General features: G+C 38.6%; 1 protein-coding gene across 4 annotated transcripts in view; it reads right to left on the bottom strand.

The window, feature by feature from the left end:
* Positions 1-12,909, bottom strand: part of RNF144A (ring finger protein 144A) — a 62,985-nt gene that overhangs the window by 24,128 nt on the left and 25,948 nt on the right. For all 4 annotated transcript variants that reach the window (XM_053972226.1, XM_053972224.1, XM_053972223.1 and 1 more), the window contains one exon: positions 4,002-4,147. In XM_053972226.1, the coding sequence (XP_053828201.1) occupies positions 4,002-4,136 (135 nt within the window). In that variant the 5' untranslated portion in view covers positions 4,137-4,147. The remainder of the gene's footprint in view (positions 1-4,001; positions 4,148-12,909) is intronic.

The following is a 12,909-nucleotide window of genomic DNA, read 5'->3' as shown; positions in this document are numbered from 1 at the left end:
TACATTCTCATAACATTCCTAATGGATGAGATATTAAACTTGAGAGCTCACAGCATTGTCTGGGCATTAATGATCACAATGATAAAAACAATAATGGAGTATTGTACTAACTGGCAAAATAATACTATGGGAAATTGTAGTGCCTGTGCCTTATCAGCACAGGAGTGGCAGTCTGCTCTATTTAATCCATGCACAGCTCTGACAGAAAGCAAATGGAAACAGTGTCCCCATTCTATCTTTCTGAATAGAAATGCTGTGATACTGTACAAGTGTCAGGAAGAGACAATCCTTCATGGTATCTATACTACAGCACTTCTATGATTATAAACAGTCAAGACTTGCAGACACAGGACTGAAAGACCCGTATATTGATCCAAATGTTGCCAACATACCAGTACTACCGCACTTGAAAGATCTCTTTGTAATACATACTCGTGTTGTTTCAGCTTGCTGTGATTTAGACAGAAGGCCTAGAGCTAGTGGTAAAAGCTGTAGTAAAAAAAAGTAGTCCTCACACTTCTAAGGACATCCCTTTTTCTTTTTTGCTCATATATCTGGAAAGACCATCAGTTATCTCTGTTCATGTACAAAAAAGAAGCCTGAACAAAACTACATATTGGTCAACTAAGAACAAGCAGAGATGAACTGGATCTACTGTACCTAGATCCCATGCTAAATCTTGAGTCAAAAGTCTACTCTTTTTGATTGTTTGGCCATTTACAAAGCGCAGTTCATACGCAGGTCCCTGGTGTTTCTGGAAATCATTGCTGAAGGAACACCAGTGGAAGATTCTGAGTGGAAGATTCTAAGATTCTTCCTTAACAACTGTGAATAGGCCAAACAATCTTGCCAGACTCATGGGAGTATTTTCTTTAGCAATTTATCAACCTTCAGGCTGGCCCAAAGGTACAGATGAGGGCCTTGGGTTTCAGATGAAGGCCTGGGCTGTAAGAGGTCTATAGCTATTGCCTCTTGCATTTATTGGGATTGATTCTTAATACTTCCCTCACCATCATCAAGGAAAGTAAGAGTAATACTATCTGTTAATTCATGGGAAAGCTTTAGGATAAATAATTTTTTCAGGGCACTCAAATGTCACTGTATAAAGCTTATTAGTGGCAAACAAGAGGCAGGCAAGCTACAAAAAATTCTTTAAACAGGACAAAGTTGAATGAACTATTCAAGACAATAAAATACAAGTCGTAAAAACTGGCTTATGATTCCATCTGAACAGAGTTCAAAACACAAATTCCATGTCATCAGTCAGATGACAATATCAGCTGGTAAGAAGAGGTTATCAGTAAAGGCTACATATCTGATGTCTGTAACTGGTTATATCTTTCAAAACAGCTGTAAGTGTCAGCAACCACATGTTAACCAAAAAATCAGAAGACTGGGGATGGCAGTAAACATTGAAAGGAACAAGGTGAAGTTGAACAAAATGTATTTGGTAACCTAATTCTTCTGCTGCCATGGAGGTGTTACTGAAAACTGACATTTAAATATAATCTGCATTCAAACACAACACTCAGCGGTAAGCACTAGAAGAGTTTTCATGGAGCCTACTATTTTATATGCTTTTGCATGCTTGAGCAACATTTCTTTCACAGTAGATCTGCCTGTTCCATTGGCTGTCTCCTATATCTTCAATAACCACCAAGAAAAATGAAATCTACTATTTAAAAAATGGTAGTGTTTCCATGAAGAAAAGTAAAATAAACTAAAATGCTTGAATTAAATATTAAAAATACACACCAAAAAACTTTTCTCGGAAGGACTTTTTAAATTAAAAAAAAAGTCATCCAATTCCATGTCTGAGTCTATAATACCATATCATAAACTCTTGGGAAATTAAAGTTTGAGCATCATGTATCCCACAAGTTATATTCTTACTGATAATACTCCAATTTTTCCTCTGCTGAACCATGATTACAAGGTTTTTGGTGTAATTGCACCCATTGCAATATTTAATGAACTAAAATTTTAATTTAAGTTCAGTATTAGGGATAGAAACTGACTAGTAGTTTCCTCTGTTCCTACACTAGCAATATCCATTAACTGTGATGATGATATTCTTTGCCAAATACTACACATGTTCCCCAGGGTTTTCTATTTAACTGACAAGATTCTTGTTATTCCAGGTAGGCATTTGTACAATATGGTAATGGAAGCCTGTTTTGTGACTATAATTATGATACAGTGAAATTAGAATCTGTAATACATTAAATACTTCTCTAGTTACAAGTGTGTGCATGGCTATGCTGGGTTCTATTGAAAGGCATTTAAATCATCAGGCACCATCAACATAGGATCAAAACCAGAGACTGTTTAACTAATTTGATAACCTGCTATGACAACGTCACCCGCCTGGAATTAAGGAGGAGGCAATGGATGTAGTTTCACTGGTTTTAGTGAGGCTTTTGAGACTGTCCCTCTCAGCACCCTTCTGCACAAGCTGTCCAACTGTGAGATGAGCTCTGAATGTAAAGTTGGGCTCCAAGGGTTGTAGTGAATGGGACTACATTTGTCTGGCAACCAGACACCAGCACTGCTCCTCAGAGCTCAGCTCTAGTGCCAGTTGTGTTCAATGTGTTTATCAACTGTTTGGACCCAAGAATCAAATGTACCATTAGCACATTTGAGGATGATACAAAACTAGAAATTCCTACTGATTCTGTTGAGGGGCAAGATACCTTGCAGAAGGGTCAAGATAAATTGGAGTAGGGAAATGATTAATGGCATAAAATTTAACAAATTGAATTGCCAGTTTCTGCACCTGGTATGGAGTAACACCAGGCACAGTATGAATTAGGAGAGGAGTGGTGGGAGAGCAGCCCTGCAGAAAGGCAACTGGGGTGCTGGGTGACAGCAGGCTCCATGTGAGTCAGCAGTGGCCAGCAGCCAGGAGGGCAAAGCCCATCCTGGGATCACCAAACCCAGCATCACCAGCTGCTCAAAAGAGGTGATTGTCCCACTGTGTTCAGAGTTGGTGCAGCCTCACCTTCAAGCATGGGTAGAGATCTGGGCCACACCACTTAAGGATGTGAATGTCCTTGGATGCATCTCCAGAGGAAAACAAAGATGGTGAAAGGGCTGGAAGGAGTGTCCTGTGAGGAGCAGCTGAGAACCTTAGGTTTGTCTAGTTTGGAGAGACTGAGGAGTGGCCTCATTGCTCTCTGAAGTTTCTTGAGGAAGGAAAGTAGAAAGGGAGGTGCTGAGCTCTTCTCCCAAGTATCCATTGACAAGACACATGGGAATGGTTCAAAGCTGCATCAGGCAAGGTTCAGATTGGACATAAGGAAGCATTTCTTTACAGAGAGTGTGACCAAACACTGGAACAGGATTCCTAGAGCAGTGTTTACGAGGTATTTGGACAATGCCTTTTAACACCATGCTTTAGCTTTTGACAAGCCATGAACTGGCCAGGCAGTTGGACCACAGATCATGGCTGAAGTGATCTCTTTCAACTGAAAGACTCTATTCTCTTCTAAAGTTAAAAAAAAAATTAAAAACCTAATGGAAAAAAAAACAGAAAAACAAATCACAAACATCTCAGCACCCAATAAAAACCCAAATAAAACCACCCCAGTAGTCTTTGATATTCAATTAATTGTGGGCATGACTCCACCAAGGTCTCTAACATTTCTGAAAAAAAGTGAAGATTTTGTCAGCCCTCCCATTCAGTCCAACTCAATAGAAGTTGTCTTTTAAAAGGTACATAAGGAGCACCAAAACCACCCCCAGATCCAAGCCACTGATAGAAAAAAGGGAAAGTGTAAATAACCTTGGTAAGTATACTGAAGTGCAGAATATTTTTTTTTTTTAATTGCAGGTAAACAAAGGTTTACTTCCTAGCTTTTGGGTCAAGTACACAGCAATGGTTATTTATTTCCAACGCAAGATCAATACTTCAGGGTGAGTCCTACCCAGCAGAAATACACTATTTCTGCAGTTAAACATATGTCTTGTTTTTTTATGTCTAATAAAGAACACAAACTCACCAGGGTACAGAAGATGCATTGGCATTGTGCTATTGTTGTCATCTGCTCCACGGGGTATTCACCAAGGCAGAGCTTACAGGACACTAATGGGTCAAGTACCAAGTCCCAGGTAGGCCTGTATCTTGCTGTAGTCATTGCAGAGCAGTCTGAAGAACAGCATAAAAAGTAAAGATACTCCATTATTTTCTTATATTGATACTCAGTACATTTCTGCCATTGAAAATCACATTGTCAGCTATTGCTTGTTGGGTTTGTTTTTTCCAACGACCTAACTAATCAGCAATAGCTATGCAGCACTTGCCAGCAAGTGCCAGTACTTGCATTCCCTTTTATATCCCTGCCTGATAGAACTTGCATATAGAAAGCAGAAGGAAAAATAACCCCACACATATAATACACTAAACATATGAAGGCAAGCAGGAATACCCTTAGGTCACATGCAAAAATCTTGTTTCCAATTCCTGTGATTTTCATCACTAGTTGCAAGCTTTCTCTCACAAACATTAAAATTTACTCATGACATGCCTTAACCTCAGCTATGCAGGCAAGACTCAAAAGGTCTTTCATAAGCCAGGCATTTATTATGCCCTTTTCCAGCATGATGATATTTCAGCTCACAGAGCCAGATATTTTTGTTCCCAGGAGCATGACAGATCAATCAGTTTGCTGTTAATTTTAGCAAGAACAATAAATATTTTGAGTACACTGCAAGTTTTAGCCTGCAATTTACTCCAACTCTTTCAATATGCTGAGAGCACAACTTGGTTGTAGCAACAATCATCTGGGGCAAAAAAAGTGAGCTATAAGAATAGGCTATAATAACCTATATATCACCCTCAAGACAGTGATAGGATAGGATCATGCAGAGCATCTTTATCTTCAGGGCCCAGATGGTGCGTTGTCAACTGACTAAGCAGAAAGAAAATCTCACATGTAAGAAATGTATTCGCAAAGAGAAAAGCTAATTTATGAATTTTACATGAAGAAAAACAAAACAAAAACCCACACACTCCCCCAAAACATCTAGGGTAACTTATGGAGTACATCAAATTTTAACAACATATTTACTAGTAATGTTTTATCCCTGTGACATTGACCTTCCAAGCATAGAAAATTCACATCCCAAGCTGCTGAAAGGTTCACATTGTCATGCCTTCCTCCTTCCCAAAATTAGGTGGTTCCTTACCATCGTTACACCAGCAGTTACGTTATTCAAATCACGGTTACAGTTTTTTCATGGTTTGTTTTCTTTTTTCCCCCCTCTGCCTCCACTACTCCTTGCACAAACTGCTAATTTTTAAGTCATATCTGGGAACTTTGCAAACCTCCAGAACTGCAACAAACTAATGCTTACTATACTAGATTTAGGCAAATGTTCAAGAAAAGCATGCTTTTTGTCCCCCAAGAAATCACACGCAGATTTCACAAACATTTCTTTGAAATCCAAGACTTTGATATTCAGTTAATTGTGGGCATGACTCCACCAAGACCCCTAACATTTCTGAAACAAAGTGAAGATTTTGTCAGCCTTCCCATTCAGTCCAATTCATTAGATGTTTTTTATGATGTACGTTAAGTACCACCAAAGGATTTTTTCCTAGTGCAGTCAACAGGGAGAAGAAGGGGGGGAGAGAATAAAGGCTAAGCAACCCCATTTCCAGGGCTGCTCTAGAGCACTTCCTCTGAAACCCCACACAAAAACTCTACACTGTTTCAATGGAAAGAGATGGAACAGCCCCACAGAACAGCACATGAATAATGGTTCCACCTCACAAAATACAATTTGTGCTGTGCAGTCTTTCCCGTGACCTCAACATGAAAGTCCAACACGGTGAGATGAATGAAACCCCATGACTTCTAAGGCTACTAGACTGCTTCTGTACTTCACCAGTACTTTTTCATTTCACACACAAATTACTAGCAAAACCAATTTTCTCCTTCCAAACTTTGGTTTATCTGACATTTACAGACAGATTCATGAGGTATTTGAGAAGTAGTGACCAAATATATCTGAACTGCCTGCCATTAGTTATTTGCTTGTCCTGCCTAGTTTATTGGATATCTGATGCTTATGGTTGCAAGTAGATGAAATCAGGAAATGAACAATGAAGGACAGATAATGTTAAGATGCACTTACATACATAAGGCAGACCAAAATCACAGCAAATTTTATGGCTAAGATGTAAATCTGACACAATTCAGACTAAAGCTGACCAAATGTATAGCATGGCTCAATTCAGGAAAAAAAAATTATATATATTCAGTACGGGTCAATAAGTGACAACAAAGGGAAAATATCAAGCTTTCAGCCCCAAGGCTTAGCCTTGTTTTCTAGGATATTCAATAGAGGCTTACTGGTATCACTTTTGCTCCCCTCTTTGTCTTTTGCAAAGCAAGAATGAATCAATTAAAATGCCTTTCAAGTTGGCTTTCAACAGACCAGCAGAAAACAGCTATCCCATACACATGGCATGCAATCCATGCTGAATTCAGCCATGGTGATAACTGAGCAAAATCTGAATTCAGCCTCAAATGGTAGCAGAGCCATTCCTGCTCTCCCCTCCTTGCCAAACACCTTCTTTTAATAAAGAAATTTTATATTCATTAAGGGGCATGGAGAGGACACAATGTCACTGCCATTAAAGCAAGGACCAAGAAATTTGCCACCTAGCCTAAAAAGGCTTGTACAAAAAGCCTCCACACCCAACTCAATCATCTCTCCTGGGTAACCCTGTAAAGGAACAGAGAATGAAGCTTTTCAGTGCATGGACTAGGTCTTGTTTCATGATCATCCAGCACACTGCTGCAACTAAATAATAACCTTCTCTGTTTACATCACAACACTTTAAAAAGCTTAAAAAATAGCATAAAACCAAACAACAAACTTGTAAGAGAAAAGTAGAAAAACAAGCACCTTCTTTCAAAACCAGATTAAAACTCCTACTGTGTTCCACAACTGTGGCCTCTTATGGCTTTAGATTGTATTCTCATGCTTTCTAGTGATGTGCAATACTTCAGGGAGAATGCTAAGTAATTGCAAGAAAGACAAGGGAACTAAGAGGATTTGCAGTCAAGGTCCATCTCATTTATGTATTTTTGCTGACTGTGGTCCCCATCTGGTAATACTGAATTTGTAAGATATATGGTAAGATAGCACATAATTTTCTGGGACAGCATCCCAAAGCAAACTGGAAGTCAGAAGCATAGGAAATAGCTTTAGTAAGAGTTTATTCAGAGCAATATTGTCATAAATAATTAACAACCTGACTAATGAGTGTTTAATCATGTGCATGTCCACACTGAAAGGGAATCTGTGCATAAAGAGAGAGAAGTGACTGAAGTCTTCTTACTGTAATAACACAATATATATGAATGTAACTCTTAGGCACTCCCAGAGATGTGCATGGAATGAAAATGAAACTTGCATTATTTCTGAAAAACAATTAATGAATTAAGTGAACATGAATTGTATTTCTGAACAGTAATCCCTCAGCTTTTGGTCCACCTACACAGACTATATTTTCTAGTGAGAACAAGTGGCTGATAACATCTGGTAAGTCAAGAACAGAACAATTCTTTTTAGGCCTCAAGGAATTGCAGAAAACAGTGAAGCAGAAATACTGTGAAAATTTCTATGAAAGTAGGAAATAATGCAACTTTTATGTAAGAAAGTCATTTAAGAAATCCTAAAACAATATGATTTTTCTTATTGCATGCTAGTCAATTATTTCACAGCACTGTACATTTAAACTGCAATTGCATCTTCAACACAGGATACACATAGGACTGCCTATATCAGAAGAGTGACTAGAAAATAGGGCTGAATAGCGGTCATATGCAGCACACTAGTTGGTGTGTCTTTTCCAACAAGCAAGACTCAAAATAGAGATTTCAGCAGAATCTCAATTTCAGCTTTAGGTCAGGGATGAGTTTAATTTCTAAATTAAGGGCTTCAGTCCCTGCTCCTACCAGACAGATAGTTAATCAGGTACACTTAAGTCATGTGCCTTAAGGAGTTAACTTAATCTCAATTTATTGACATGATGAAAAGCAGCTCTTTTAGAAATCAAAGGAAGGGACTTAAATGGGATTTAAAATTTGGTCTCAATCTTCTTGTTCTTCTTTATCAAAATAACTCCAATTAAAGGACTACAGGCTACTAGAGGAAGTCAGACATATGCTATAGTACAGATTTAGTATTGTGTATTAATATTTATAGATTAAAAAAGTATATAATACAGACTACATTTCCTCCTATATAAAGAGTCAAACACATCTGTTAGTACAATTGTATGTATTTTTTTAATATATGAAGTATGTTTATACATTCATACCACTAATATTTACAAAAATATAAATCTGTACAAAATCCTACATATTTTTGCTTATGTGGAAGAAGCCCACAGATGTCTGAAGTGCAGTCATTTGTAGAAAGGTTACTACACTGCACTTTGGAACTGGGACTGCCTGTCATTTCTTTTAAGTCAATATTTTTGACTTTGAGCCTTCCTCTGCACCCACAGCTGTGGCTCATTGCACACAATCCCACAGCTATGGGCCATACCCTCAGGGCAGCAGGGACTACCACCCATGATCCAGGCTGGTGGCTAAGGGCATTCAGCAACAGTCCTAGAGCTTCCATTATTTGCTGCCCCTCTGTCAGAGCTAGAACTTGATGCCATTTTTCATTTTTCCTAGGCTTTTCCAAAGATCTTCAGAAGGATCATATGAAAGAAGCCTACATGACATAATTGACCACTTTGCAACTGTTTTGTGTTGGTGGCACCAGTTTTTATTATGCAACTATATCACAGAAAAGGTAATTTTAAAGTCACTTTATAAAACAAATGAATTATTACATCCACACACCAGGTAGATTTTACAATAACACAAACTGGCAGGCAGACTTGACATCTCACTTATCAATCACAGTTAGTTACTGGCATCTATCACTGCAGTAGCTGTGTCTCCAAGTCTTCATCTTCACAGAACTGCCTGGTAAAGCAGAATCGCTCTCTCTGATTGGTGTCAGTCACACTAACACAAGACTGATTTACATGGATGTTTAGGGATGACTAACTTCAGAGCTTTGATGCTTGCCTTCCTTTGGTTCTTAAATCCTGTCAACCTGTCAAATTCCTACCTAAGTCTCCAGACTCATTCATAAATCTGATCCACAATCAACTGCAGAAGTCCAGCAGACAGGTATCATCCTCTGAATTCCAGACAATCCCACTAAAGCCACATCCTTTATTCCAGTAGTATAACAGGCTGCTGTTTATAGGCATAACTTTTCAACATGTACAAAATTTCAACTTACAGTGCAGAAAGTCATGTCAGCACATTGTTTATTGTGAATTCTTTAGACCTAGCCTTTAAGTCCCTAAACAGACTAACCACCAACTTCAACCTCTCCAGGTTCTTATCTTCAAGCTATTCCAAGCCTCAAGCCCAGAAGAAATAAAAGATCATGTATAAAAGCTTTAGAACACTGTCAGCAACTTAAGTCTCCTACACAATAAAGCACATGGGAAAAAAGCTCATACTTTGAGTTGAAACAATTATTCCAGGGACTTCAGTCCACTCATGAGTAGCTACTATGTTTCTTTGCTTTACCTCCCTGACTGATAAAATTCTTTATTTAAATATTTATATATGTATCATACATACACAAGCATACATGTATATGCATACATCTGTATAAATATAGGTGTATAAATATATACATGTACAAAGATTACATTGAAACATTACAATGCTAAAAAAAAAGGAAAAAAATAAAGTGTCTTTTCAGTGATAAAAAATATCTGAAGAGTAACATTGATTGCAAAACAAAATATATCTAGTGGAATGCTTCAGGGACAAATCACTGTTAGGGCATGTTGAAAGAAGAAGAAAAAAAAACCCACACCAATTTATTTGCTAAATACCTGGGTAAATTTTTTTTGGTTTGTTTTCTAGAGAAATTAGAATATATACGGCAACCACTCCTGCCAAAACCTTAGACAATGTGGTTTGTTTACAGCACAGACCATGACAGATTTTAAAGACTGGAAAAGCAATGGACAGTTTCTAGATCTATGGATATGAGAATACTGCCTATCAAATACATGGGTGGGTAGTGAGATAAAGATATTATGGTGACAAACACAGAAAACAAGAGATTGTTAAAACTCCTCCTTCAAAAGAATACTACATATAGACATGCCATAAGCTGTCCATGCAGAAGTGCCCCAGAGAGCTAGATCCTTGCACATATTCCAACAAATATAGCCACTGAATGTGATAGAGCCAAAGACTTTCCTGACCTTGCATTTTCCTATGTTTGTCACCAGCACTGGTGCCACTGTGGCTTCTTGTAGCACTGCCAAACAGCAGCAACCTGAAATAAACTGGGTGAGGCTGTTATTCAGATCCTGTAGGCAAGGGTGAAAACATTTCAAAGGAAAAAAGAAAATCACTTAATTTCATCTGAAAGAAACTGTAGATGGGAAAGGCAAACAGACAGAAGGGAAAGAGCTGGAAGAGTCAAAGGTAAGAAAAAAGAAATGTAATAAAAAGAAAAATGGTGTAATAAATAAGACAATTGAAAACATAGGAAATACAAGAGAAATCTCGAAAAAATAGGTGAAATAGATCAACTTCCCAGCGCGTCTCAGAAGCAGTGTACTTCTATACAGAGTAAAATAATAATAGAAATGGAATCCCACTGCAGTATGATCCAAACATTCAATATTCCTAAAAGATGACATGAACAAAAGGACAGGTGTGTAATTACTAAAGATGAACTACATCACTCAGAATTCATTTGTCTAATCAATGTTTGCTATCCAAGAGATTATCAAAGCACTGGAGCAGCAGATGACCTCAGGCAAAAGCTGGGAAGCCCTTGCACCATGCCATTTCCCAGTACTGGAGTCCTAGATCCTCTGCACACCTCAGAGCACTCTCAGCAGCCAGAGGCACAAGGCTTAAGATAATTTCAAACAGCAAGGTCAAGATGATATGCATTTTAAAAGCATCCTCATCTCTGCTGGATGGGAAAACTCCATCCTGCATAATATGGGAGAAAAGCCTGGACACTGTAGAACTGTTTTTTCAACTGGATCTAAAGCTGGCACAAGTGCAACACATTTTGGTCTGGAGAGAATAAGCCTGCCTATCTCATTTTCTTGCTTTAAGAGTCATGAACCTATTAGATACTTATTAGACACTTACATAAACTTTACTGCAGTGAACCACTACCTTTGAATAGTAGGGCCAATACCAAGGCGCCATCTGTGAATTTCAGATAGACACAGGTGTATAGATATAGGTGTATAAAATATAATATACAAAATATATACAGAAGTGATGGAGGTCACAAGTTAAATCACTAACAGACAAGATGCTAAGAGTTAAGCTCTGAGTATTTTAGAGAAGGGGATATTGGCTACACACAGAAGAGGTCTTAAGGTGAGGCAAGATGAAGCCAACCTAAAGCAGACTGATCTTAAAGTCAGTTGCAACCTAAGCACAACTGCAAAAACCCCTCAACGCAATCTAGTGGTCAGAAGTGACTTGAGACCGAATAGTGTCCTGGCTTGTAAAGGCCACAGTAAAAAAAAGGGCACAAACAATTCCACTGCCTTCTAGGGAAGCACCTTATTTTCCAGAAATTCCTAGACCACTCACTCAAAAACAACTGCTTTGCTATGTCTTCCCTCCCATCCCTTATATTTCCCCATGTTTTTATTTTCTCTTCCCCAACTCTTTTCCCCTCCACCCCCTTTCTTGTTTCCTCCTATTCTTTCTCTCTCTGCTTAGAAGAATTGATGAATTAATGCACTCTGGGTTGTCTTCACACTAGCAATAAATCAGTAAGGAGCGGTTTGAAGCTCTGACATACCACAAGCTTTTTCCTTCTCCAGAGCTGACTCTCTCAGAAAAGTAAGAGCCATGTTTACACAAAGTCCAAATAACACCAAGTTTGAGCTCTGCAAGAGCTTTCTTCCCAGGGGTAAAGAGAAAAGCCTTAGAAGCTTCAAGCTAGAAACCACCTTTAAAGCTATGCAAAGTTATTGTGAAACTGAAAATATGAGCAAGGGGAATGGAGCCCTAGTACTGACTGAGACACTTGGACCACCTCTCAAAAGGAAATCAGAACTGTTATTTTACTTGCAACTATGACAAAATTCATGCTTAAGGCATGCTGTATTTTCATTGTGCTTCACAAGTCTCAGATGAGGAACAGAGTACATGGGATGAAAAACCCACCACAAACCCTCTCAAGGTGTCACTTGCATACTAACAGTGGAGCTCAGGTTTGAACAGCAGCTCCTGTTGTAAGACAGCACATACCTAAGCACCATCCCTTCCCATGCTAGATCTGAAATGCAAAGCAGATACACTGCAGGCTGAAAGCAGCATTCAGAGTGGGGTGAAGTCTGGTTAACTTCCCTGTAGCTCTTTGCTCTTTTGACTCAGTAACAATCACAAAATTCCAGGTAGGTGTTGGTAAGAGACAGCATCTTTCACATCTCTGTGTGGAAAAGTTCCTGGTCTCATGTCCCAGATCTACCCCTCAGATATTAGAGTGAAGGTTTCCCTTGCTCTGAAAGGTTATCTTCCACAAACAGTATTAAGAGGAAGAAGAACCAAGAAGAGGAAGAAGAACCACTTAATAGGAGTAGAAAGAATGTATTGCCACACAAAGGATAAGAGATTCTTCATAGAGTTAACACTTCTTTATAGATGTGTTTTGTGCACTCATTACAATCACATGAAAAGTTACTTTTACTTTTTCCAAAACTATTCCTAAAACCAGCAGCTCTAGTGAGAAGTCAGACAGCTTCTCTCCCAAACCACCAGCTTGTGTCATACCATTTCACCCTGTGAATTAGATGACATGGTATACACACTCACTCAC

Source organism: Vidua macroura, chromosome 3, assembly GCF_024509145.1.
Source record: "Vidua macroura isolate BioBank_ID:100142 chromosome 3, ASM2450914v1, whole genome shotgun sequence".
In the NCBI taxonomy this organism is placed as follows: domain Eukaryota; kingdom Metazoa; phylum Chordata; class Aves; order Passeriformes; family Viduidae; genus Vidua; species Vidua macroura.
The sequence above is the reverse complement of the archived record's forward strand: the minus strand, read 5'-3'. Positions and strand labels throughout refer to the sequence as shown.